Source organism: Vombatus ursinus, unplaced genomic scaffold, assembly GCF_900497805.2.
Source record: "Vombatus ursinus unplaced genomic scaffold, bare-nosed wombat genome assembly UNPS02014932.1, whole genome shotgun sequence".
Taxonomy (NCBI): Eukaryota; Metazoa; Chordata; class Mammalia; order Diprotodontia; family Vombatidae; genus Vombatus; species Vombatus ursinus.
Genome location: NW_020954710.1, coordinates 6,217,672 through 6,245,329, shown reverse-complemented (window position 1 = coordinate 6,245,329; position 27,658 = coordinate 6,217,672). Strand labels below are relative to the sequence as shown.

General features: G+C 49.1%; 1 protein-coding gene across 1 annotated transcript; it reads left to right on the top strand.

The window, feature by feature from the left end:
- The first annotated feature begins 490 nt into the window (after positions 1 to 490).
- On the top strand, positions 491 to 21,497 carry PGD (phosphogluconate dehydrogenase). Its single transcript, XM_027844033.1, has 13 exons — positions 491 to 608; positions 2,083 to 2,158; positions 2,701 to 2,880; positions 6,788 to 6,853; positions 7,678 to 7,796; positions 10,855 to 10,924; positions 13,195 to 13,329; positions 14,655 to 14,844; positions 19,017 to 19,147; positions 19,833 to 19,966; positions 20,498 to 20,597; positions 20,770 to 20,892; positions 21,012 to 21,497. The coding sequence occupies exons 1-13, from the start codon at positions 601 to 603 to the stop codon at positions 21,129 to 21,131; spliced, it is 1,452 nt and encodes a 483-aa protein (XP_027699834.1). The 5' UTR covers positions 491 to 600; the 3' UTR covers positions 21,132 to 21,497.
- Positions 21,498 to 27,658: the final 6,161 nt, after the last annotated feature.

Here is a 27,658-nt window from a genome sequence, read left to right as displayed (position 1 = left end):
ATCCCCGTGAGAAGGAGCACTTGGCAGACAGGTGGCATGACCCGGGAGCTGGGGTGACTCACCAGAGTTCACCCACAGACTAAGTGGGACAACCCTGCTCCCTGTCCGGGGCACTGAAAGTATCCTTATTCTCAGTATAAACTCCAGGGCTTTCAAGGGATCAACCCTAGGTCGGGAAAACTGGCTTCCAGCCCAGCCAATTCACCGCCCGGACGGCTTAGGATTCCACGGAGGAACGAGCGCTGCCTCGGGGCCAAAGCGAACTGACTGAGCGCCCACGCCCGAGGGGCTCTTTAAACGATCGATAACATCGGCTTTCCACTGATCCGGCTCAGGGGCGGGGGCGGGGCCGGGGCCGCTCGCTCTCAGGCGGTCTAGCAGGCGCCAGGGCGAACCAATGGTGGGGCAGCACCTTCCCGACCTCCTGCTCTCTGATTGGCCAGCTCGGGAGGGGGCAGGGGGGCGCAGTCGCCAAAGTGAGCGAGCCGAGCCTAGGCTGGCTGATTCCGAGGCTGCACCTCGAGCAGGACCCTTCGTCTTGTCGCATCTCCGGTCCTGCTTTGTCCCGCCTACCCGGCCCGGCCCGTCCTGTTCACCGCCATGGCCCAGTGAGTGCCCGAGCCGAGCCAGCCCCGGGGACCCCCTCCGCGCCGGGGGAGACCCCCCTCCGGGACCTCCACTGCCCCAAGGCGACGCCCAGCCCCCGACCCCTCCGCAGCTCTGAGCCCCTGCTTTTCCGCCTGGGGGGGGTGGTACAGGTCCCCACGTGCCCGCCCTCCTCGGTGGGGGCCGGGGCCCAGAGATCAGGGGGATGGGGAACCCCGCATTCTCCCACCGCTCCCCCCTTTCCTCTCCTCCCCCTCCCCTTTTTCTTCACTCCCCTCCCTCTTCCCTTCCTCTTTTTTTCTCCGCCTCCTTTTCTCTCCCCCCTTCTCCCACCTCTCCCCAGGCTGGAGGAAGACCCCCCCCCCCAGGGGGGGTGGGGGCCGGGGGGGGGGGGGAAGTGGGCTGTTCGAGAATCTTAGAGGGGGAAGGGACCTTGGAGATCAAGATTTTAGCTTCAATCAGGCTATTCTACAGATGAGAACGTTGAGGTCCCCCCCCAGCCAGCTGGGGAGTAATAATAAGCAGCACCTCATCTTCCTGGGCAGCTCTTTAAGACTTGGTGTTGGACAGTTATACAGCCCTAGTGGGTTAGAATCCCCCTGGGGACTCAGAGTCTGGAGACCGGGATTTGAAGTTTGGACCTGACTCTCCCCGAATGGGTGACCTTGGGGCAGTCAGTCACTTAGCTTGCCTGAGCCTGAGTTTCTTCATCTTTAAAATGGGGTTGCTAAGAACACCTGTAGTACCTGCCTCACCGGGTTGTTTCAAGGAAAACACTTTATAATTCTAGAAAGCACTGCATCACTGGAACTTGTTGGCACCATTTTACAGCAAAGGAAACTGAGGCTCTGATTAAGAAATTTGACTGGGTCACTCAGCTAGTAAGTCTTGGAGCTGGGGCTTGCACTCTGAGGGTGGCACACTCCCTGCTCCTCATCAAACACAGACTGAGCCTGCAGATGTCAGAGCCCTGGGCTAGATAACAATCTGCTCCTTGCCATGATTCTTTGGGGAGACAAAGCAAGGACAGATAAAATTTAAAAAAAAAAAAAAAAGCAAGAAACAGAACCAGAAGACCTGCCGAGATTTTCTCCAGCAGGTAACTTACATACTTATTAGATTGGGGCAACCTTTATTTTTAGGTTAATTGGCTACAGTGAGATTCTCTGTTGGGGTGGCAACGGATACAGGGAAGACTTTCCCTAAAAAAGACTTAATTATGCCCAGTAATGAATGGTAAAGGTAGGAAATTGACCATGAACCAGGAAAACTTGGGGGTGGATGTGGACAAGAGGTGGGCAGAGATGGCTGAATTTCTTTCTGCTGTATTAGAGGGAATAGTCATGTCAATTACGTGCCGGGTCCCTTGGGGCAACCTCACTAGCAGGGTCCGGAAAGTGAGGGTTCCTCATTTGGGGATGGGTTATCTCTAGTGGCTGAGAGTCTTCTGTCACACTTCTCTCTGCTCTTTTCCAGAGCTGATATTGCACTGATTGGACTGGCTGTCATGGGCCAGAACCTCGTTTTAAACATGAATGACCATGGCTTTGTGGTGAGTAAAGGAAATGACGCCTTTTTATTCTGGTGGCTGCTTGGTATATCCATGAGCAGGGGGAGCAGAGGATGACCAGACATTTGGATGTAGCAGATGTTATCCTTCACTACATCCCAAGTTATTCCTTGAAACACTTTCATAAAAGAAAGAAAACTACCAGTGCCCCTTTGTAGGAGGACCAGCTCTTTGGAGATCATGAAGAATTGTAGTTTTACGGAATAAGTCTTTCAAAGCTTGCACGCTAAAATCTGAGGCCTAGGAGAATATTGGAGAAATAGACTAGGCACGGCAGTGCTCTGACTCTAGAGAGGCCTGAGGGGGCCTGATGGGCTCTGAGAAAAATGATTCCCCAGTAGCCAAATAGGAAATGAATTTTATCTAAGCCAGGGTGCTAGAGTTAACTGAATCCTAGACTAAGTGGCCTTGGAACTACAACTCTGTGTGAATCTGAGATACTCTGCTTGGAGCTGGTTTGTATCCACCTTAGATTCTGAGTCCTAATTCATGGCAGATCCCAAGTCAAATTTCCTCCCTTGCAGGTGTGTGCTTTTAATAGAACGGTCTCCAAAGTTGATGATTTCTTGGCCAATGAGGCCAAGGGTACTAAGGTGGTTGGAGCTCACTCCCTGGAGGAAATGGTTTCCAAGCTGAAGAAACCCCGTCGGATCATCCTGCTTGTCAAGGCTGGCCAGGCCATCGATGATTTCATTGTGAAACTGGTGAGGCTTGCTCTCGTCCCAGCTGGCACCGAGCTGAGGCCATCTCTCCTCCCTAGTTTTCTGTTCCTCTTCCCAGACCCCCAGCCTCTTCTCCGAATTAGCCTGCTTAGATTCTTTGACAGACCAGAAGTGGGCTTGGCCTTGGTGACCTGCGCTATCTCCATTTAGGCCACCCCCACACTACCGGTAGGCATTCCCTCGATGTGCAATTTGGGTGACTCTGGGAAACACCTCGTTAACTGTAATAATAGTAACACAAGGGCTCTTTTGTGTGAGCTTTATCTGTGACAGACTCAAAGGGTTTACCAGATGTGGTTGTTATCTCTTTAGGAAATGACTCCACTGCCTACTTTACCTCTTAGACTTAGCCCCAAAGCTTAAAAAGTCAGTAATTCTCAAATAATTACCTTATGATTAATAGAGCCCTCCAGAGGAAGCAGTACTAACCCCTGAGTTTTACTGTCAGGCACTTACTAGCTGTGTGCCCCTGGGCAAGTCACTTAATGTTTCTCAGCCTCAGTTTCCTCCTCTGTAAAATGGGATTAATCATTGCACCTACTTCCCAGTGTTCTTGTAAGGATCAAGTGAGTTAACTTATGTGAAGTGCTTGGTGAAGTGAATGAAAGCTCTTCAGAAAGCATTCCTAAATACCTCCTGTATGGCCGGGTATTGTGCTGAATTCTGAGTATTTGAGGACAAAAAAGAAAGCAGATTTTGCTCTCAGAAAGCTTTTATTCTTGGAAGAAGGCACCCTGGATTTGGAGTCAGAGGACTTGTTGAAATCCGTATAACTTTGAGCAGGTCACTTCCTGGATCTCAGCCCCTGAGCTGTCAGGGGCATGAGGGTCATGTTGGGTCATCTCGTCTGACCCCTGCACAATACAAATGAAGAAGCTGAGGCTCAGATGGGTAAAGTGGCAACTTGCCCAAGGGCACACAGGTAGCAAGTCAGAGAGCTTGGATTTGAATCTGGGTCCTTTCCCCACTATTCTCTGCCTTCTCTGGGGCCTCCATTGCCTCAGGTATAAAAGCAGGAGGCTGGACAAGGTGACTAAGGCTTCCCTTCCAGCCCTAACAGTGACGGAGCAGTGATACTTAAGCAAGCAGGACATTTTAGAGGGGAAACAACCTGGGAAATTCTTTTTTAAATTTTTTTCCTTTTTTTTTTTTGTTTTTTTTTGTTTGTGTGTGTGTGTGTGTGTGTGTGTGTGTGTGTGTGTGTGTGTGTGTGTGTGTGTGTGTCTGTGTGTGGCAATTGGAGTTAAGTGACTTGCCCAGGGTCACACAGCTAGTAAGTATCAAGTGTCTGAGGCCGGATTTGAATTCAGGTCCTCCTGACTCCAGAGCTAGTGCTCTGTCTACTGCATCACCTAGTTTCCCTACAGCCTGGGAAATTCTTAACGAGTAAGAGTTTTTGAGAAGGGAGAGAGAAATAGGAATAGCTGGTAGCCCTTTAAGGTTGGCCAAGGGTTTTACAGGCATCATACTTGAGCTCGGTGCTGAAGGACAGGAAGCTGGGATCAGAGCCACAGTCAGGAGGGACTTCTTGGGGCAAGACAAACTTGGCTGATGAGGTTAACAAGGGCACTCCAGACCTTTGCCTTTCTTTGGTCACCACCAGAAGTCTAATGGAACCTGTGGGTCCCTTCTCAGAAGAATGTTTTAAAGCATATAAAATAAAGTACAGAAGATTATTGAAATACAGCTGTCATACTGAAAAACAAACTCAAAACAAGATCCCTGATCCCGACAGAAGTAGTGAAGTCCGAGGAAGGTCCTGGTTTAGAGAGAAGGGTCACAGTTTTGGTTTTGGACACGTTGAAGGTTTGCTTTTCTTCCTCAGGCTGTTATCAAGTCCACTGCTGGCCTCTAGTTCTCAGAGGGGTTGGGCTGCCTGTGGCTTAGGGACTGCAAGGCCCTCAGATCCCTTGGCCCGGCTGAGATGCAGACTCTGTGCGAGGCACTGTGGGCAGACTTGGGAGGGCAGAGGGACAGGGGAAGAGGAGAATGCTTGCCTTCAGGCAGCTGACACTTTGGGAGGTACCTGCCTAGCGTTCAGCCTTGAACTCGAGCATCTAGTTCTCCCAGCATGGGAATACATTGTGTGCCTGGACTGGGCTTTCTTAGGCTGGGTTCCAAGTATGTGGAGTGCCGTATGAGGCTGGGAAGGTTCCTCAACCCCAGGCAGGTAGGCCCAGGGGCCGCTGGGAGGGGCCCCACATGTCCGAGACTCTTCTCAGATGGACTGAGTGCTATCGGGCTGGGCAGTTGGGACTGAGCAGGCCATGGACCATTTTTGGACACCTGGGCCTTAAGTTATACCAGTCAGCCTGTTCTTCTTCCTTGGGAAGGGAGCAGGGAAAAGGACATTTTGTATTATTTGGCTCCTTTGCGAGGAACCTCCCAGAGATGTCAGTGAGGGACCATGGCGGTTTGGTTGACGTGGCTGGTAATGGAGGAGAGGAAGGAGGCAGGTGCCCTGGAGGAGGCTGGCGCTAGATGGGGGCCTTCCGCCCTGAGCCTCTTCAGAGACTCTGGGAATTGGAGTTTACTAATGCTACGATTCCCTCCTACCAGCCTAGAGCCTGTGTACCACAACTAACCTCAGTTTCTTCCCTTCCTGACCCTCGGGGTCCAGAGGGGATGGTGCCGGTTAGCAGGGGGCTCAGGGAGTACCCTCACTACCTGTGCGTGCCCCTTACCAGAAAGCCCGGCAGCGGCAGGCAGCAGGAGGTTGAGGGTCCACTTTGGTGCCTCAGGCATCTCCTTCCTCCCTCCACTCCTAACGACCGCTTGTTCCAGAGCGGGGAACATTGGACCAAACCAGGTGGTCTCCGAGGTCTTCCACATCCGATGTTCTGGGATGTGCCCAGAAAACATCAGTAAAAGAGGCAGGCTTCATTTGCCTTCCTTCTGCCTGATCACGCCATGAGTGGGAGAGAACCAGGGGGCATTACGGACCTATTTTTAAAAAAAAAAAAAAAGGCTGTGTCGGTTTCTACTTGAGATTGGGGTCAGAAGGAGCGTCTGTTCAGATCCCACAGCTTTCTCCAGGCCTCCCCGACCCTCTCTGGCCCTCTTTGGTAATGAATGGCCAGAATTCTGCCCTGGGACCTTTGTTTTGTCCCTCTCTAATGTAATGTACTTGTTTGGTGTCACTGTGCCATGTAGTTATCTGTGCAGGCTTCTTCTCTGCCTACTAGGCTGCAAGATCCAGTTGGTATGTCCCTGAGTGCCTACCGTAATGTTTTACACATAGTAGCTGTCCTAGTCTCAGCTTTCTCCTGCCTCCTAATGTTGTTAATCCAAATGTTCAACTCATAGAAATAGGGGCTATGAAACTGTGCGTAAGGATCCCTGCAGGCCTCACAGTGACTTCATTTTAAAATGTAATATTACCTGTGTTTTGTTGTATTTTTATTTATTTTGTTAAATTTCTCAGTTGCATTTTAATGTGGTTCAGGCCATCCTCAGGAGTGTCCAGGGCCTCATGCAGCTCACATGTTTGATGCTTCTGTTTGAGATAATTAATGAAGCAGAATAGTTGTGTGGGAAGAATGCTGGTCTGGGAGTTCAGAGATTCTGGACCAGGAATTCTTAACCTGGGATCTGTGAGTAGATTTTGGGGGCTCAGTGGGTTTACTTTGTATGTTTTAGAAACCAACTTTTGTTTCTTTTTGTCTCACCCCTGAAAGGCATATGGTTCTGACTGGGTTCTCTTGTTTGGACTTTGAAATAAGCTGCCTTAAACATCTCGGGTCAGAGAGGTTCCAAGCATGGTCTTGGGGGACTGGGCATTCCTGGGACAGTTTCTGGTCCAGCCTTACCCAGCTGGTTACGTTCCTGGACTGCACTGGGTTTTCCTGGGGAGGCAGGTGTTCCTCTTCACACTTCTGTCTTGTTACAGGTGCCCTTGTTGGAAGCTGGTGACATTATTATCGATGCGGGGAATTCAGAGTATAGAGATACCACAGTAAGTCATTTTCTCTCCTGTCCAAAGCCCAAGGTTTGAGAGCAGTACTGAGGAGGTTCAGGGGCCATCATTGACTGCGTTCACATTCTGATTTGTTGTGTGGGAAGGAGCACCCCTGCTCTGACCCAAGATGACTTGGGACTTGTCCACAGCAGTCCCTGGGTGCCAGCACTGACCTTCTCTTGGAATGGTGTTTGGATTTCAGAACTGGTTTTGGAGGTTCCTAGTTTGACTTTTGTGTATTAATGTCTTTGCAGTAACAAATTAATTTACTTTTTTATATAGTTTATGGGTGCATTTTATTTGTGCATCCCAGTCACCCCCCATGTAACCCTCTCCATTTGTTGTGCCTGCTCTCGTGACAGAAAAATAGTTAAGCAAGAAAACCTGATATCAAGGCTCCATCCAGTGATATAGCAGCGTCACTTGCCCTGGGTCCTTCTTCTCCCTGCTGAGAGGAGGGGGCTTGATTTACTCTCGTGTGATCCCGATTCTAAGACCTTTCCACCAGCTTCATGTCTTTGGAGACATGGGGAGTCCTGTGGAGCAAGGCTCCTCCCCAGTAACATTGATAGATCACATTAGGTATGAAGTAGCCTATTTCACTGAACCTCCATCCCCCATGGGCCCATTCCAAAACCTGTCTTTGCCTTCTCTTTGTGCATTTCCAGGTCAATTTGTGGCTCTCAGATCCCTTTATGATAGAGCTCGGGGGAGAAGGGGAAGAATCCTTCTCTCCTTCTCTTCCCTGCCCCTCACTCGTCCTTGTGTAGAAAGAGGATTTTATTTGATGTGTAATGGACCTCCTTTTCTCTCCCTTTCAGAGGCGATGCCAAGACCTCAAGGCCAAAGGCATCTTGTTTGTGGGAAGTGGTGTGAGTGGTGGAGAGGATGGGGCCCGCTATGGGCCGTCTCTCATGCCTGGAGGAAACAAAGAAGCCTGGTGAGTCTAGTGACCTCGAGCACATAGTAGGTGCTTAAACAATCCCCACCAGCTTTGGAGAAGTCTGAACTTCTGGAGCGGTTGTGGAGGTGTGCGCTGAGCAGGCAGGGTTAAGGATGTTGGAGACACTCTTCAGACAGCTGTTCACCCCTTTGACATCTCGTGCCTGTCAGATTCACGTTCCCTCCTTAAATGAGGCTAAAACTAAAAATAGACTCAAAAGGTACGGCCTGCCCCGGACCCTTAGTGCCAACCCACAATGGCCTGGGGAATGGCCCCTGCTTTTTTAGCTCTACCAGCCCTGTGTCTGATACAGATACAGTGAGAGAAGTTGGGAGGGACTTGTCACGTCACATTTTATTGCCAAAAGAAAGAGAGACGGCAGATTGGCCTGGAAAGAAGGAGGGATCCTCATAGAACAGAGGAATCTCGGCACCCAGGAATGCCCAGCCCACACAGCCTTGCTGCTCCTCTGCTGAGAAGGCCTCCCTGGCCCTTCCCTGTGCTCAGGCGCTGTGTGTCTCTGCAAACCCAGGGCTGGAGACACTCACTTCCAGAGAGCAGCCTGGGAATCCCTGCTTACGGTGTGGCTGCCCACTGCCCTGTCCTGCCTTATCTCCCTTCCTGGACTGTGAGATGCGTAAAGGCAGAGAGGCCGGTGCTCATTCCTGTGCACAGTCCTTGCACATCACAGGTTCTTACTATACATTGGCTGAATGAATAGTTCTGGACAGTGGGGGAAACCTTCGAAAAAACTGGTGGGAATGGAGGATCGGGGATAAGTCTACGAAAGAAAATATGAGTGTCATGGAGCTTAGGGAGAAGGGGAAGGAAGGAGGGAGTCCAAACTGAAAATTGCAAATGATTTAATTATACATAAAAATTAGTCTGAGGGAAAACATCACCACTGAGACTCCAGAAAAAAGAGACAGCCAGATACAGGAAGATAGAGACGGAACAGAGGAGAAAATAGCAAAAGAAGAGTCCTTGGTGAAGGAGATAGAGACAGGTAACCTTGTTCTCTCAAAGAGTTTGATTCGCAATCTTAAATAGTATGGAATGTGCATATTATCAGGGCTCAGCGGGCTCCTCTCTAACTGTCGCAGTGTCAAGGGTGACTTTGGGGAAGCTCGTTCTCCCCTTGACCTGGTTTGGCTTTAATCTAAACAAGTAAGCCTTTCAGGATGCTGAAATCTAGAAGAGATGGGGGCTGCTTTTCAAAGCTGTTGGGCCTGGAGGAGTGGGGAGGGAGATGCACATCCAGCCACCTGCCCTGCTCACGGCCCCTCACTTTTCTCAAACAGTGCTTTGGGAGAAATTGCAGCAAAGGTTTAAGGGAAAGTTCAGAGATGGAGCAGTGTTAACCTTTCACCTCACACATTTACTGCTCATCTCTGGCCAGACCAGGCCCATCTTGCCCTTGGAGGGCAGGGCCCTCCAGTTTCATTTTTATCTTTGTACCTTTAGTACCCAGCTGTGTGCTTTGCACATAGTGGGAGCTTAATAAATATTTGTTGACTTAAATTGATGATCACAATTTACTTCTCAGGAGTGGGGAGATGGAGTCCCCCAAGTAGCCCACTGTTAACAGCTGGCAGATTAATAAATTTAAAATACAGGTGTCTCAAAACAGTGGCTATTTTGCCCAGCTGGAGAGAGAAGTATAAATGGGTAGCCATCTGCACTTTTCTCCTGAATAACAGTGTATCTGGCCTGCCCTCAAAAAAATTGTAGTAAGGAATGGTTTTCTTGGAGAGAAAAGGATTCAGGAAGAAAGTAGGTGATGTAGGCTCAGATTCTTAAGATCTGGCCTACTTGTATCAGCGATACAAATGCTTAGATTCCTTAAGAGTCTGGCCAGTATGGCAGATTCAAAGGAAAGAAAATAGGTGATGTAAAAACAAAAGATATCAGTAAAAATTTATTATTTATATGCACACACCCTACCTTGATTTTTAATGTGGTTGGGTCAGCCCTTGACCTTTCCCAGATTTTCGTTGCAGAGTTCTTGCTCAGATTAAAATACCTTCTCAGCTTTGAAAGATGTGAGTTGGACCCCCCTGGAGCTGGGCTTTGAACTATGAATTACAAACCAAAGGGATTTAGAAGTACTTTTTTGCACTCCCAGAAATAAAGTGAGAAGAGAGCTCTGACTGGTTGACAAAGAGACTTCTAAATTCTTTTTCCAATTTGAGTCATAGCTTGTTCTTTTAATATCAGTTCAGTTCAACACGTTTTTAGAATGTTTTGTGGTCGTGTTTTTACATCACCTTCATTTCCTAAGTCAGTCTCCCGCCCAGGAAGTGAGTCTAACAGTATACAAGACATTCCCAGTCCAGAGACCCTCTCCCCCCTCCCCCCACCGCCACCTCTTCAGGACCAGGTGTGGCCCTCAGTGTTTACTTGTTGCAGTCTTCTTGTGTGTGGTTTTCCTGACCCTGCTTGCTTCACCTTGTATCAGTTCATGTATCTTTTCTGAATTCTTCCTAGCCTCCCTGTGTTAGGATACCCACAGTCCTTCATGTTCAGGTGCCACAATGTCCCAAGCAGAGACCTCTGTCAGGCCCTGGGGCTGCAGAGACAAAAATGAAGCAGTTTGCACCCTCAAGGAGCTTACCTTCTATTGGGAGGGATGATATAGCCAGAGATAAGTAGATCTAGGGGGGGAAAAGTAAATAGGAATATCTTTGGAGGAAGAAGGAGTGTTAAGAGTTGGGAGGGGCTTCTCCCATTGGGAAGCGCTGATTCTTTGGAATGGTTGTTTCTACCCAGGATTCTTGCCTTTGGCTTCTAAAGTGATTCTCTCCCCTACTCTGCCCCACCCTCTGTTTGACTTCTGTCTCAGTGATCCCCAGAGAGCTGAAAGAGGGGCCCACTTAGCAAGTAGCTGGAGAGCACCTTTTGGTTCTGGGATTATCCTGGAAATTGTTCACTAAATGGGGGGGTCTTCTCTCCCCATTAGAAGAAAGAGAGTTTATTCTTGGGACTCTAGAGTGTTGGGTGGAAACCTTGGCCCCTCTCTTCTTGGCTGCTGAGATGACTGTGTTCCTTTCCACAGGCCCCACATCAAGACAATCTTCCAAAGCATCGCTGCCAAAGTGGGCACTGGGGAACCCTGCTGTGACTGGGCAAGTACTGCATTGTGCCCGTAGAGCTGGGGCTGGGGGGTGGGCGGGGCACAGCCAGAGAGGACAGCGGAGCTGCCTGGGGCATTCCTATAGCATGGCAGGTTCTCGGGGTCCCAGGGGTCAGCTTTGTGGCTTCACATTTCATAGCTTCTTGCTGTAGCTGATAACTACTGGGGCAGGAGTTCACCTGTGGGTTAAACAGGCTGCTGTGATCTAGAATGTGCATGGGGTTTTGGGTAGAGACGGAGAAGTCTGGACCTCCTGGACCCTGGACTTTCTCTGGTCCACGGTCAGATGAAACAGCTAGCTCCAGGCCTTCATCTGACCATTGATCTTGAGCTGGAGGGGACCTCAGAGACAGTCTGCAGATGAGGACGCTGAGGCCTGCGGAGGGCTTCATTGACGTCCTGTGGGTTGCCCCACTTGTGATCGGCACAGCCAGCCTTTGAAGCCAAGAGCCTGGATTCTGGTTCCAGGTTTCCCCCTCCACCACAATTATAGGATCTAGAGCTCTTGGACAGAGGGCGAGACTGAGGCCTGGAGGACTCAGGTCACTTTTCCAAAGTCTCACGGATAATGAATGGCAGAGCTAAGATTTGAACCCAGATCCTCAGCTTCCAAGCGAAGTGTCCTTTCCACTGCACTTTAGTGCTTCCCTGGGTTGCTGTTCAAATGTGCCTTACCTTCCCCCCGAGGTCCCACTCCATGTTCTAGGAGAGAAGGCTGGCTGTGTGCCAGAGAGCTGTCACTGTTAGAGATGACACAGGCATCCAAGTATGTGCCTGAGCAGCGCTGGAGGGCGGCCCTGCCAGGCTGGGCCTTCCCTCCTGGTGACCTCATTGTCTCATTGCCCTGCAGTAAATCTGTCCTTTCTGTTTAACTGATGAGCAGCCCTTGTGCTAAGGGAACCGTTGGGGAGAGGCCGCAAGGCTGCCCGGTCCTCCGATGAGAAGTCTCCATCATCCCTCCACCCTGCGGGTTGTCAGGGAAACCTTATGGTGTCATGCAGGTCCGTTAACCTCTCTGGGCCCCACATTCCCCATCTGTGACAAGGGGTGTTGGGGAGGGGGTGGCATTAAACTAGATGACCCCTCGGGTCTCTCCGCACTCAGTGTGATCTTACAGGACTTGCTGAAAGTCACAAGGAGTGAGTGGCAGAGCCAGGATGTGAACCCTGGCCCTCTGACCCAGAGCTCTTCCCGCTGCACTATGCTGTCTCTGACAATATTAGCTGGTGTTAAATATAAGAAATATCTTCAGCTTTGACTTGTGAGGAGACTCTTGTCCAAGAGGGGACATCCCCAGGGAAATGGGGCCTTTTGTGTCCCCTGGGGATCCAGATTCTAAAAGTGGTGCAAAGGGAGATCCAAGGAGGTCTCGGCGATCCTGAATTCTAAAGACCCAGCCTGAGGGAGGGACCCTCGAGTCTGTGTCACTAAGTCAAAAAGGACTAATACTACACTAGACAGAAGCTCTGTGGCCTTCTTGTATTTTATATTTGTGTGTGTGTGTGTGTAAAATTTTTCCCCAATTACATGTTAAAATAATTTTTAACATTTTTTTTTAAGTTTTGAGTTTCAAATTCTAACCCTGCCTCCCTGAGACAGTAAGCAGATATAGGTTATACTTATCGAATCATGTAAATCATTTCCATACCAGTCATTTTGTACAAGAAGACTTGAATAAAAGAAAGAAAGCGAAAAATAGCATGTTTCGGTTTGTATTCAAACAATATCAGTTCTTTGTCTGGAGGCGGATAATATGCTTCATCATTAGCCCTTTGGGATTGTCTTGTGTTGCTGAGAATGGCTAAATCGTTCACAGTTGATCGTCGTGCAGTATTGCTGCTATTGTGTATAATGTTCTCCTGGTTCTGCTGACTTCACTTTGCATCAGTTCATATAAGACTTCCCAAGTTTTTCTGAAATCATCCTGCTTGTCATTTCTTTTGGCACAGTAATATTCCATTACAGTCATATACCACATCTCATTCAGCCGTTCTCCAGTTAATGGGAATCCCTTTGATTTCCAATTCTCAGCCACCGCAGAAAGAGCTGCAATAAGTCCTTTTCTCTGGGCTTCTTTTAGTGTGAAACTTAGCTGGCGAAGGACAGGGATTTTACTGTATTTGCTTCAAGTCTGTCCTTAAGGGGCGAGGGCCTTTGAGCCTGCCTTCAGGGGAGCTCCCAGCTGGAAGTAGACCAGTGTAGGCTTGCTCTGGTGCTCCAGCAGCCTCTCATGGCCTTGTGGCACTTGGCTCTATCTGATAGGTGGGAGATGAAGGTGCTGGTCACTTTGTCAAGATGGTGCACAATGGGATAGAATATGGAGACATGCAGCTGATCTGTGAAGCCTACCACCTGATGAAAGACATCCTGGGCATGGAGCATGATGAGATGGCCAAGGTGAGTCTGGAACCCGGCCCTGTGCTTGCCACCACACATCAGGAGGCTGGACAGGAGGATACATCCAAATACATTTCTGCTCATTTCTTCTTTCTCTCTTTTTGGTATATTTTCTCCCCCATTAGAACATGAGCTCCTTGAAAGCAGGAACTGACTTTTCTCTTTGTCTCACCAGCATTTAGCACAGTGCTCTGCACATAATAAGTGCTTTTTCATGCTTTTGTTTTAATAACACCTAATGTTTGTCATGCCTCCATCATGGCAGAGAGGCAAGGGAATATTAAGTCAGAATGTTGGCCATGTCACTCAAGGTTTTTTGGTTAATTCTTTTTCTTTGTCAGGAGAAGTTTCTTTCTGATAAGGGGTTGGGAAAGTCCCATCAGCCTTCTTTGTTCATTCGTTCTCATTATCTTTTCCTCTTATATTTGGTTTGGTCTGTGATGCCACTTGTGGGTGTTTCCTGGGGTGAAACCCTCTCTGCTGGCACAAGTTGGATGTGTTGTAATTTACCGTCTTAAGAAGTTGCTTGGGACACTAAGAGGTCAAAGGACTTATCCAGGGTCAGCCAGCTAGAATGAGTCAGAGGTAGAATTTGAGCCCAGCTCTTCCTGACTCCTCAGCTGACTCTCTCCTTACTTTTACCAAGGCTCTCCTCACCTTCCATCCACTCTGTGTTTATGTCATAGGTCCTGATTTATACATGTTGTCTCTACCCCTGAAATGTGAGCTCCTTGAGGATAGGGGCTGTTGCTGCCTTTCTTTGTGTTCTAGATGCCTGGCACACAGTGAACACTTAATAAAAAAACATTCGTATGGCACTTTAAGGTTTGCAAAGCATCTCACAAAGATTATCTCATTCGATCCCTAGAACAGTTCAGTTGAGGATACCACCATAGATATCAAGGCCACTATGTGTGTGGAAAAAAAAAAGCTCAGGTCTGGTGACCCACCGAGGGTCACGCAACTTAGACGTGTCCAAGGTAGGATTTGAACCCAGGTCTGCCTGACTCCCAAGTCGAGTATTCCATCCACTGCCTTGGTATGTGTGGTCACCGTTTAGTCCATCCTTCAGTTTATCTTTTTCTCACTTTGCATCATCTCATAAAATTCTTTTCCAGATTTGTCTTCCTCATCCTTGCCAGCTCTCTCATGCCTTTTCCTCTGGCTGTTGTGGCTGAGAATGCATGGGAGGCTGCTGGCGGTGGGTCCAGCAGGATTTTTAGAGAATGGGGTATCTGGCTCGTGGTCAGGAAGAGTGGCCGCAGAATATGGCCCATCTTGTCTTTGATTTGATCGTTTCATTTCTTCCCACATCCTGTGCTTAGGTATTCGAAGAATGGAATAAGACAGAGCTGGACTCCTTCCTGATTGAAATCACAGCCAATATCCTTAAGTTCCAAGACAGTGATGGCCAGCACCTCCTGCCAAAGATCAGGGATAGTGCCGGCCAGAAGGGCACCGGCAAGTGGACGGCCATCTCCGCGCTGGAGTACGGAGTCCCCGTGACCCTCATCGGTAATGCCCACCGCCCCTCCCTGCTCGGGAGCCACCTTTCTTTGCCCTGTGTTCCCTCCCCCCGTTCTGACCATGTTGGCCTATTGAGGGAACTTAGGGAGGTTAGAAAGCCAGGGGATTTTTCTTTGGAGCTTTTGTCTAACTTTGGTGAACCTTCTCACTTTTCTAATCCATAAAACTGAGAAGTTGGACACGAGCAGCAGTAGGGAACCTGTGGCCCTCTAGGTCCTTGGGTGTGGGCTTTTGACTGAGTCCAATTTTTACAGAACAAATCCTTTTAGGAAGGAGATTTGTTCTGTGAAGTTTGGATTCCGTCAGAGGGCTGTACTTGAGGACCTAGAGGGCCACATGTGGCCTTGAGGCTGCAGGCTCCCCACCCCTGGACAAGAGGATCTCTTCCAGCTTTGAATTTGGAGATGAAACGGTCATCATCCCATTAATTTTTTTGGCAAATGTTTATTAGACATTTACTGTATACAAAAGTTTTTAAAATAGGTATTTGTCCAGTGTGGAAAAGAGTGCCAGCCATGAGCTCTCAGGACACACTGACAGCATCAAAAACTGGGTCTCAATGTAAAAAAACCAAAAAAGGAAAATTTCAGCCATTTCCTCTCATTTCAGCCCCTTTCTTCTCTGTCTGTGGGGTCGGGGTGCCGTCCCCTATCTTGGTTTATCTTGGAATAGTTCTGGAGTCTCTCACTTGGCAGTGTCGTCTGGGGAGAGGAACACTGAGCAGGAGCTGCAGGCCTTCCAGCCTTTGGGGCCTTGAGTGCTTACTCCCCTTTGCTGGGCCTCACTTCCCATATTTGTAAAATGACGGCATTGGAAGAGGCAGCCCATGAGACCCTGTCTAGCTTGGAACTGATGTGTCTGAGACTAGAGACCCCCACCTCCAAATCAGTACCTTTCTAATGCTTTTAGAAGTTGAGAAGGCATTGGAATGAGAGTTGTGGAGCTGTGCTATGAGGTGAAGGCTAATAATCAGTGTTTGTCAGGTTCAAGTGTCTCAGAGCATTTCCCATACATCCCCTCCCTTCAGATGCTTCAGGTGTTGTTTCCCAGTTGTGTAGATGAAGGAACTGAGGGCCAGAAAGGTGAAGTGAGAACCATGGCCAGACAGTCAGTCCACGTGCATTTGCTAAGTGCCTCCTATGTGCCAGGCTCTGGGGATCCACAAAAAGACAAAAACATTTCCTGCCCTCATGGGGCTTACATTCTGACGGGGAAGACAGCATGTCAATCATCATGAATGTACAAAATGTATTCCGGGTAAATGAGAGGTGATCTGAAAGGGGAAGGCACTAGCAGCTAGGGGGCTGGGGAAAGCCTCTTGCAGATGGTGGGCTTTGAGCTGAGTCCTGAAGGAAGCCGGTGGAACTCAGGCAGAGAAGAGGGGCCCGGACTTTCCTGGTACAGCAGGCCTTTCAAGCAGAGGCTGGGCCGTGGGAGATGGCCGTGGCCTACAAGGAGGCCAGGTGGCTGAGATGTGGCATGTGTGGAGAGGAGAGTGCAAAGGTGGGAAGGGACCAGGGGACGAAGGGCTTGGAATGCCAAACAGATTTTTGCATTTGATCCTGGAGATATTGGGGGGCCACTGATGTTTCTGTAAAGGAGAAAAGGACCTGGTCAGTGCTTTGGCAGCTGTTTGGGGCCAAGCTGGGGGCTTAGAGTCCAGGGGAAAGGGGATGAGAACCCAGAGGAGGAGGGTGGCTTTATGTGTGGAGAGAAGGGATACACGGTCATCGTCGGAGACGAGATCTGAACCTCCGTCTTCCTGACGTGAAGGCATTAGCCCCTTCATTCAGCTGCCAATCCAAGGGCTGGTGTTCGTCTTCTAAGATTTAAGGAATTAAGTCTTTTTTCAACTCTGATCATCTGCAGAGTTCTCCCTCTCCTCTTCTCCTTTCTTCTCTCTTCCTGGTATTCTTCTGTTGAATCACACCCCACCCTGTTCGCAGTGTCCTTGTGAGGCCAGAGACCTAGCCTGCCCAGAAGGAAGCTGGCTGCTTTTCAGCCAAACCCAGGGAGATTACGGAACATTCCTGGGAAGCTCTGTGTCTGTCCCTGATTTGATACATAAAACATCGCTGTGCTCAGAGGCAGCTTTAGAAGGCTTTCTTGTGCGTTTTTGCAGTGTCATTGGGCGAGGGCAGCGAAAAAGGCTTGGGTGCAGCCTCGGGCTCCCTGAGCAGATGAGGAAGTGAAGGCTTCCCCCGGCCCTTATGTAACACCAGGGCGTTGGCCCCTCGGGTCTCATTGCACCAGGTGCCTTACACATCTCTCCACAAAAGCCAAGTCATCCTGCATGAGCAGTGTCGGGGTCCTTGGTGGGGTCCCCTGGGGTAGAATCTGGAGAACTCAGGCTGGGGCTCTTCTCCATGCTGAATGTGGCAGGTGCTGAAGGGTCTTCAATGTCTGTTTATTCAGTGAATGGATGAGTGGACCAGAGTTCATTGGCTGGTCCCCAAACTTGACCTTTCATCTCTGCCCCCATGCATTAGCCCAGGCTTTCTCAGATGCCACAAATGTACTTTCACCTCCCCTCCATCTCGATCCCTATGAAGAAATAGAACACACTTCCCCTACTCCCTTGCAGCGCCTGGGGGTGGGGGGGAATGTCCATAGAACATTGCATGTATGATTAGCTTTTTTTATGGATTGATCAGTTTTTCTTTCATTTCTCTTTTTCTTTAGGAAAAAAAAGCATTTGTTATATTGTATATTCCTCTGGGAGGAAAAAACATACAGCTGGAAATTTTGGCAGTGTAAAAAAAGATAATATTTTTTAAGGGGAAAAAAATAGAAATCCTTGACTTCTTCAAGGTTCAGCTCTAAGCCTTTCATGGTTCCCCAAATTGTCAGTGCTCTCTCCCTCTGCTAATTATCAGGCAGGTGCTTTTTTCTGTTGTTTCTTTGTATCTTCAGTGCCTGGGACAGTGTATTACACACAGTAGGGATGGGATTAGATTGGATTTCATTCTTGGAAGGGATTTTGAGACTCTCTAGTGTCTCCATTTCCTAGATCAGGAAGCAGAGAAGTCACTTGATTTTCCCCAAATGCCAAAGGAGGAATAGAAGAGCTGGAGTGAATGGCCAATGTTCCATAAAACTCTTTGAATCAAAGGGTCACTTAGAGTCCAGCCCAGGATACTGAAGCTGAATAATAGTTTGAGAGGTAGCATGGAGTAGTAGACAATGAGCCCACCTCCGAGTCGGGTGGACCTGGGTTCAGGTCCTGCCAAAACATACAGGCTGTATGACCTTGAATCAGTCACTTAACCTTGGAGTCAAAGGATGCCAAATTCAGAAACAGGTGCCACTAATTCAAACCAAAGGTTCCCTGTGGGCCACATATTCACTTAGCTTTAAAATGTAATATTATACACGTTACTGTATTTTCATGTACTTTGTTAAATATTTCCCAGTTACATTTTAATTTGGTCCAGACCACACCCAGTAGTGTTATCAGCCCCATGGGGCCATTGGGCTTTGGATTTGATTTTCTGAGGCAGTTCCCAACCTGAGGTCTGTGAACTTGGGTTTTTTTTTTTTTTTTAACATCTTGAAAACTATTCCAATACAGTTTGCTTTGTAATTCTGCGTATCTTTTTTTTTTTTTTTTTTTGGTGAGGCAGTTGGGGGTGAGTGACTTGCCCAGAGTCACACAGCTGGTGAGTGTTATATGTCTGAGGCCAGATTTGAACTCAGGTCCTCCTGACTCCAGGGCCAGTACTGTAGCCACTGCACCACCTAGCTGCCTCTGTCTTATGTCTTTAAAAACAATAGAAGCCCATAGGCTTCACTCACCTGCTAGAGGGGTCCGTGACACAAGTCAGGTGAAGATCCCCCTGATCTGAGAGTTTAAGAGACAGTGCCAGCCTTCATGGGCAGAGGGACTTCTGGTACCAGGGCAATCACAGGTGCAAAAGTGACGAGGAGTTTACACCTGCCTCGTGTCTTCTTTTCCGCATAATCGCCCTGGGAATTTTCCGTTGTTCTCCACTGACAATTACCTGTACTTTGGCTGGAGAGTGGAATTGGGGTTTACTTGTGAGACACTTCCCATCGCAGACAGAGTGATCTCAGCCAGCCGCGGTCTCCCCTGCCAGCTGCCAGTGCCCATCCCTGCTCTCCTCTGGGTTATTCACCATCTTTCCCTTGCTTTGCTCTAGGAGAAGCTGTCTTTGCACGATGTCTCTCATCTCTGAAGGACGAGCGGATCCAAGCCAGCAAGAAGTTGGCAGGCCCCCCGAAGACTAAGTTTGGGGGTGAGAAGAAGTCGTTCCTGGAGGACATTCGAAAGGTGGGTGTGAGAAGGGGTGAGTGCTTCTTTATCCCATCCAGGCAGTGAGGATGGCGCAGGAAATGTGTTGAAGACACGGGTCACACTGCACGGGGTGTGCTGCCCCATCAGGGGCCCCTCGAATTGTGGTTTAGGATTCTCCTGTCCTCTGACCATCTCGGAAAGGCCGTTGTGCTGACTGAGTCTGGAATGGTGGGGCTTGGGCTGGAGGGATCTTAGAGATGAGGAGACTGAGGGCCTGAGAGTGAGATGATGTGCCTGAAGTGGGGCAAAGAGCAGAGGCAGGATTGTAACTCAGGTCTCCTGGCCCCTGAGGACAGGGCTAGATCCATTCATTATGGAATTAGAGAATGTTAGGTCCAGGAGGAGCTTGAGAGGTCATCGTGGTACAGTGCTACCCATGGGAGCTTTGGTGAGTGGATTATCTTCTCTGGGCCTCAGTTTCATCATCTGTAAAATGAGGGGGTCAGAGTAGACCGTCTGTAAGGTCCCTTCCAACGTCTCTGATCTTAGCAGCTGGTCTAGCTGGTGCTGCTGGGGTTCTCTGCCCTTCTGCTCAGCTTCTGAAATCGGGCGTCACAGAAATCCTAGAGTCTCCCCAGGGGCCTTCTGGTCCCACTTGCGTCTGACCCCAATCCCCTCGCTGCTTTTAGAGTCTGGCCTGAGTCTTTCTGTTCCTCCCCAGGCCCTCTACGCCTCCAAGATCATCTCTTACACCCAAGGATTCATGCTTCTGCGTCAGGCAGCCAAGGAGTTCGGCTGGACGCTCAATTACGGTGGGATCGCCCTCATGTGGAGGGGAGGCTGTATCATCCGTAGGTGAGAACGGCTCCCTGGCCTCACCACAGGCTGGCCACAACAACGGTAGACCAGCTCTCCCGCTGTTAGAGGCGTTGAGGGTGTTAGCAGTACTGGAGTCGGTGGGCTCATAGGCTGCAGGGGGGGCCCCGAGGCATCCTCCTGGAAGCCCACGCCTCCAGCCCGGCCCTTCCATGGTGTTTCTGCCAATCCTGCCCATCTGCTCGCCGAGCTTAGGCCTTGGCAGCAGCCACAGAGCCCTGGGGCTCTTCTGAGAAACTGGGTTTTTCCCCAAATCATAAAGATTTTTTTAAATTTCACAAATGAATCGTAATGTTTGCTCTCTTCGTATCTGAGCATGGGCTGCTTGAATGGACAGTCTTGCTGCCAGCCTCCATGTGGCTCATGGCAGCTGAGAAGGGGCACAGCTGACCGTGGGCACTCTTGGCAGTGATTCACTTTCCACGCTCTGGAGAGGTGGGAAATGGGACTTTGCACCTCCCTGGCTGCAAGGCGCTGGTTTACCTGCTGACTTATCCTTTGTTTTCTCAGCGTCTTCCTGGGGAAGATAAAAGATGCCTTTGACCGGAACCCCCAGCTCCAGAGCCTTCTCCTGGATGACTTCTTTAAGACCGCCGTGCAGAACTGCCAGGTGTGTGTGCCGGCAAGAGGCCGCATGTGAACTGTGCCCGGTGGCGCGTGCTCTGGGGATCGGCTCTAATTCTCTGACGTCCCCAGCCAGGGGAGCAGCTGCGGTTTAGCACGAATCAGATTTCTTTTATTTTTTCTCCTGAACAAACCTTTGCTTGGTGTTTCACGTCCAGGACTCGTGGCGGCGGGCGATCAGCACCGGCGTGCAGGCTGGCATCCCCATGCCCTGCTTCACCACTGCGCTTTCCTTCTATGATGGGTACAGACACGAGATGCTGCCTGCCAACCTGATCCAGGTATGTTCTTGGGGGCGTGCGTCAAGCGTTAGCCTGGCCGGGCAGGCGGCATAAGGCATGGAATTGGTGTCCGAGGTGTGACTGCATATCCACGTGCACAACATATTTTTGTTTTCCAGGCTCAGAGGGATTACTTTGGGGCTCACACCTATGAACTCTTAGCCAAACCAGGACACTTCATCCACACCAACTGGACGGGCCATGGGGGCAACGTGTCGTCCTCATCCTACAACGCCTAACCAGACTGTGTCTGTCTGCTGTCGGAATTCCAGAGACCCAGGACATTCCCACCGCCCTCTTCAGCTTGCACAGCATTTGCTTCTGCCCAGGGCTCTGAAAATAATTGCTGTAGAGCCTGTACGGCGACTGTGGAGACCCCTCTCTGCCCTCTGCCCTTGCTTCTTAGAACTGTCTAGAAACTGATCATGGGACCAGTGGCCCTACCCTGGGAGCAGGATCCGCGAAGGCGGGGAGTGGGCTCCCAGAGGGTAGTGGCACATCCGTCGTGGTTGGGAAAGGCTCTGACCAAACTGGAATCCTTGTCTGTCTTACACAGGGGAATGGCCCTTCTTTTACCTTTTAATAAAAACTCCATTCTATTTATAGTTTTGTCTCCAGCCTCTTAAATACTCTCATCTCAGGACCACCAAGTCCTTAGGAGCTCAGCCGCCATCTAGGCCAACCCATGGAATTGGGGAAAAAGAATCCTCCCGCACACCCAATCCATGCCCCTCCAGCCGTCCAGCCCTGGCCTGGGATGACTTCCAAGCTGCTGTGTGTGGTACCCTAGTGCCCCCTTGTGCCGGAGCATCCCTTGTCTCAGGGTCAGAGAATGCCACATCTGGAGCCAGAAGGGCTCTGCCAGGCCAGCCGCCCCTCTTTATAGAGGAGCAGACAGGACCAGAGAGATAAAGTAATTTGCCCAAGGTCACACAGGTACCATGACGAGGCAGGACTGGAACTGGGGTCCTCCAGCTCCAAAAGTTTGACCCATGTCAGGATCTGCTGGCTTTTTCCTTGTCTTCTTGGGGTGTTCTGGGGAAGATCACGGGAGTCCCTTGTTACTCTCACCCAGACAGTTGGTGCTTCCCTAGCCTGGGATGTGGGTCATTGCTCAGAATCTCTGACTGGTAGACAGTTTTTCTTACATTTGACCCAATTTTCTTCTAATTTGTTTGGGATTTTTTTCCCTTTAAGAAAATCCATCACAATGACTGAACTTTTCCAAGACTTAGACTGAGATGTCTGTAAGTTCCTGCCCTCACGCCTGATTTTGGCCATCTCCTCCTTGATCTGTTTCAAAGCCCATCCCCCATTCAGTCTGGGACCCCACCACATGCTGAGAGGAGATTAGCCATTGTGGGAGGCTTTGGCCAGCCAGTGTCCCAGCATCCTGAGAGGAGTCAGCCCTGGCAGGGGCTGGAAAGACCCCTGAGATGTGTCCTGACGACTCTACGCTGGTGTCCCGTGTCCTGACCTTCTCTCTGGAGAGCCTGGTGGGGATGGGGATGGCAGTGTGCTGAAATGATAGGAGAAGGCTGGAATCTGCAGACACTCGGCTTTCCAAGGGTTCAGCCGCAGCCTAACTGGCCTCGGAGGGGCCTTCTGGCTCTACTCCTTTGAGCCTGTTTCTCTTCTTCCCAGAGCTGGTACATCTGCTCGAGGGTTATGTAGCATAGCAGTGAGAGAGCCAGCCTTGGATCAGAAAGACCTGCGCCGTATGTTTTGCATGATTTCACGTGTATGATTGACATTTGATGTTTTTGTCATTTCCGACTGTGATCCCATTTGGGGTTTTTTGGCAAAGACACTGGAGAGATTTGCCCTTTCATTCTCCAGCTCATTTTACAGATGAGAAAACTGAAGCAAACAGGGTGAAGTGACTTGCCCAGGGTCACACAGCTAATAACTGTCTTAAGGCCAGATCTGAATTCGGGTCCTCCTGACTCCAGGGTCTCTGCCCTCTGTGCCACCTAGCTGCTCCTAATTGATAAATTGCTTGCCTTCTCAGTGGGTGGGGGAGGAGGTCAGAGGGGAGGAGAGAATTTGGAACTCAAAATTTAAAAAGAGAAGAATATTTAAATAAATAAAACAATAAAAAAGAACCACCTGGGCTCAATCCTGCCTCTTCACACACTGGCTGTGTGACCCTGGGCACGTCAAGCCTCTAAAACTAAGCTGCAGACAAAATGGCTGCCCTGATCCTTCATGGGGCATTTCTACAGTGGGCTGTGTGACCCTAAGACCACAAGTTTGGAAGTGAAAGAATCCTCAGAGGCCATGTAATCCATGTAATTCCTCTTATAGGGGAAGAAAGTGCTTGTCCAGCCAGTCAGCAAAGCATTCCTTAAGCTCCCACTGTGTTCCAGAGCAGCAGATCCCTGCTCGGAGTGAAGATCCAGCATTACACGGCACTGCTTTCCCTGGAGGGGAACGAAAAACGTTACCGCTTCCTGAAGTGGTTATCCTAGTGTCCTGTTTACTAAAGACAAGGCCTGTAATTCCGGCTGATCTTGGGCGTCCAGCTCAGCTCAGACCAGGGCTAGGACACTGCGCTCAGCTGGAGGAAGGATGATCACTGAGCTTGTTAGGAATCTTGCATTATGGGAGTGGAGGTGACCCTGTGCTCCCAAAGGCTTTGCAAGCTCAGGCAGGCCTGAGGCCTGGGGACAGCAGCTGGCTCTGCCTGCCAACACCTCGAGAACCGGCCTAGCTGAGTCTGAAGAGCCTCGTGGTGGCCTCCAGATGTGGCACTTTGGCACCCATGAACTCTCAGAGAGGGCAGCAGGGATGGAGAGCAGTCATCAGAGTCTGGAAGACCCAGGTTCGAATCTTCCCTCTGACCCACACTGGCCAACAAAGTTTTCTCGGCAGATACTAGAGCGGTTTTGCCATTTCCTTCTCCAGCTCATTTTACAGATAAGGAAACTGAGGCAAGCAGGGCTAAGTGACTTGCCCATGTTCACACAGCTAGTAAGTGTCTGAGGCTGGATTTGAACTTAGATCTTTCTGACTCCAGGCCTGCTGCTCTACCCACTGCACCATCCTGCTGCTCTAGAAAGGCTTCATGTCAGGGAAAGCTTCCTAATGACTAAAGTTGTCCGAAGGGGGAATGGGCCGCTGGGGAAGGTGATAAGCACCCTGTCACTGGAAGTCTTCAAACAGAGACTGGGTGACCCCTTGTAGCTCAAATCAGATAATAAATTGAAAGGACTTTGCAAATTTTAAAGTGCTGGATAAGTATTAGCTATTAGTGTTATTATTGTGAAGAGGAGGATGGTGGTGGCGGCGGAGATGACGAAGAATTCTTGCTCAAGGACAGTTTGGACCAGCTGCCTCTGGTTTTTCCATCTCTGAGCTAGTGCAGAATGTGAAGGCTCATTGTTGCATGGTGTGATGGTGACCCCTAGTGGCCAGTTCTATAACTGGGTTAAGAACTCGGACGCCATGCTTCTCACTCAGTTCCAGAAGGTGGGTTGTTGTCCTTCCTGCTGGAAGAGGACCAAAATGACATCACTGTCAGGGTCAAGGGACACCGTGTCCGACTGTGGCTGATCAGAACATTACGAGCTCGGAAAGCTTACCACAGGTCGGGCACAAATAGTCCATGTGAACATTTGGAGGGGAGATGTCTCGAAATTTGCACAGCGATGAGAAAGAGAGAAAGAGACAGGGAGAGAGAGACAGAAACAGAGACAGAGAGAAAGAGATTCTGGTGGTTCCTCCTATTGGTTCTAATTCTTACCTGCAACATCACTAATGTGAAAATATGTTTAATAGCCTATGTATAGCCTATATTAGATTGTGCGCTGTCTTGCGGAGGAAGGTGGGGAGGGAGGGGGAGAAAAATTTAAAACCCAAAAACTTATGGAAGTGATTGTTGATAATTCAAAATAAATTAATAAAAAATAAAATTTTAAAAAATTTAAAAAATTTTAAAAATAGAGAGAAAGAGGAGACAGAGACAGGGAAAGAGAGAGAGACAGAGAGGAGAGACAGGGAGAGACAGAGACAGAGAGACACAGAGAGAGAGAGAAACAGAGACAGACAGAGACAAGGAGAGACAGAGACAGAGAGATCGGATCCCAGAAGGTGAAAGAGCTGGACGGGACCTCAGCATTCATCCCAGCCAGCCCAGACTCAAACAGGAATCTCTTCTACAACACACCCAACCAATGGTCATCCAGCCTCTGCTTGAAGACCTCCAGGGATGGGTAACTCACCACCTTCCCCAGCAGCTCATTCCACTTTTACCCGAATATTTCATTTTCCAACACTACCCCAGTCCTATCCCTTTACCTTTTGAACATTATGGGTAGGTAAGACCGACCAGAGCAAGGAGAGGACCTATTATTTGTTTGCTGTGGGTGCTTCCAGTGTGGGAGTTCTCTTCACTGAGGCAGATCAGACTACTAATGCTGATAGTCTTAGGGAGTTCCTTGGGAGACATTGAGAGGTTAAGAGCCAGTAAGTGCCAAAGGCTAGCTCTTTCAGACTCCAAGCTTGGCTGCCCACCTGCTATGTTGCGCTGCCTGGACACAGGGCCCCAGGATCTAACCACGTTACTCCCCTTCTCAATAAACTCCAGTGGCTCCCTATCACCTCTTACTAGACACTTAACTTTGGAAGCCCTTCACACCCTGCCCCCAATCTCTCTTTCCAGTCTCATCCCACACCCTGTGATCCAGCCAAACTGACCTCTCTGATCCTTACCCTCAGTATTCCATCGTCAGTGTCCAAGACTTTACCCTAGTTATCCCCATGCCTGGAATGTGCTCCCTCCCTACTCCAACCTCCCAGAATCCTTCTCTTCCTTCAAAATCCAAGCTGGGCACTACCATGAGTGTGAAGGCTTCCTTTCCTGATCCTCCTGACCCTAGTACCTTCCTTCCCAAGCTACTTTGTCTTTAACTGCTTTGTGTACGCTCATAATCATTCTCTTTATATTCATGTTGTATGTGTGTTTGTGTGTGTGTGTGTGTGTGTGTGTGTGTGTGTGTGTGTGTGTGGCTGTCTCCCTCCTTGAGAGTAGGGATCATTTCATACTTTTTATTTATATCTCCAATGCCTGCCACACATTAGGTGCTTAATAAATGCTTATTGATTAATCACAAAAGTCTGAGATGAAATGGTTCCCTGCCTCAAATGTCCCCATCATTCCTACTACAACCACCATTTTGTCCTGGCAGGTGACAATCAGATTCCCTTTGGAAGGGGAGTGTCTTTGAAGAAGGTTCTCTACCTTTTGAAGGATGAAATCATCAAAAAGACAAGGGGAGAAGTGATTAATCAGTGGCTGTGATTTTGGTAGAGTAAGATCTCCAACTGATTTCTGGGTAACTGAAATTTCCCATGACTGTCCAGTGTCTGTGGTAGGCTGGTTATGTTTTTTTTTTTCTTCCCCAAATGGTCCGTCATACAGTTGCATATTAATATCACTTCCGTTTCTGCTTTCTTGGATTTGGGTAAACTGCAATTCTCTCTCCCAGGTTTTCTCTGCTTCCCAGATTTCCTTTTGTACAAAATTCTACTTCCCTTATCCCCTTCACAGGCGTCTTTGGTGGGACCAACTCCGACTGCTCTTGTGAGAGCTGAATGTTCAGTTTTCAGTGTGGGCATTTACAGCTCAGAAAGAGGCAAATACTCCAAATCAGCGCTTGATTCTGTTGTCTTGTGGATTGTTCAGTCCTTACCTAGGTAGGGGCTCTGCTCCCTGGTGACCATAATCACTCCTCTCTGCCCTGGAACTTTGACCTAGAACTAGGTAGCTGGTGATTGAGCTCCCAAATGATGCAGACTCCTGAGCCCAGTGCTAGCATAGGGGTCCCCTGCGATCTCTTTCTGACCGGATGTTCAGTACCTTTACCATCCCTGGGTTCTGGCAGTCCTGTCGGCTGCCCGTGCCTAATGCCACTTCCTTAGTGCCTTACTCCCTGCCCGCCCCACCCCAGTGCACACAGATCTCTCTTACTATCTTTCTAAGCTGCCCCGGGCTGGAAAAAGTGACCACCTGCAACATTTTGTCATTCATCCTGCTCAGAATTCAGTTTGAGACACTTTTGAAGTGTTTTAGAGTGATATGTTCAGAGAGCTAGGGAAAAAAATGCTCACTTTGCTCTGCCATCTTGGCTCTGCCTCCCAATTCTAGTTAAACTTAAAAGTGTGTCATGCCTATGATTCCCCCCAATGAGCCAGTTACCACACATTCTCCAGTACATCTCTACCTGTGTCCTTTTTCTCTCTTTTTTAAAAATTTTAAATAATTTATTTATTTTTGGTTTTCAATATTCACTTCCACAAGATTTTGAGTTTTAAATTTTCTGTCCCTTCCTTTCCTTACCCCTCCCCAAGAAGGCATGTAATCTGATATACGCTCTACTTATACATTCATAGTATGCATATTTTCACATTAGTCATGATGTAAAGAAGAATTAGAACTAATGGGAGGAACCATGAGAAAAAAGAAATAAAACAAAACAACAAAAGGAAAGGAGAGCAAATAGCATGCTTCCACCTGCATTCAGACTCCATAGCTCTTTCTCTGGATGTGGATAGAATTTTCCATCATGAGTCTTTTGGAGATGTCTTAGATCCTTGTATTGCTGAGAAGAGCTAAGTCTATCAAGGTTAGTCATTACACAACGTGGCTGTTACTGTATACAACATTCTCTGCTTCTGCTCATTTCACTCAGCATCAGTTCATACAAGTCTTTCCAGGTTTATCTGAAGTCTGCCTGCTCATATTTCTTTTTTTTTCTTTTTTTTT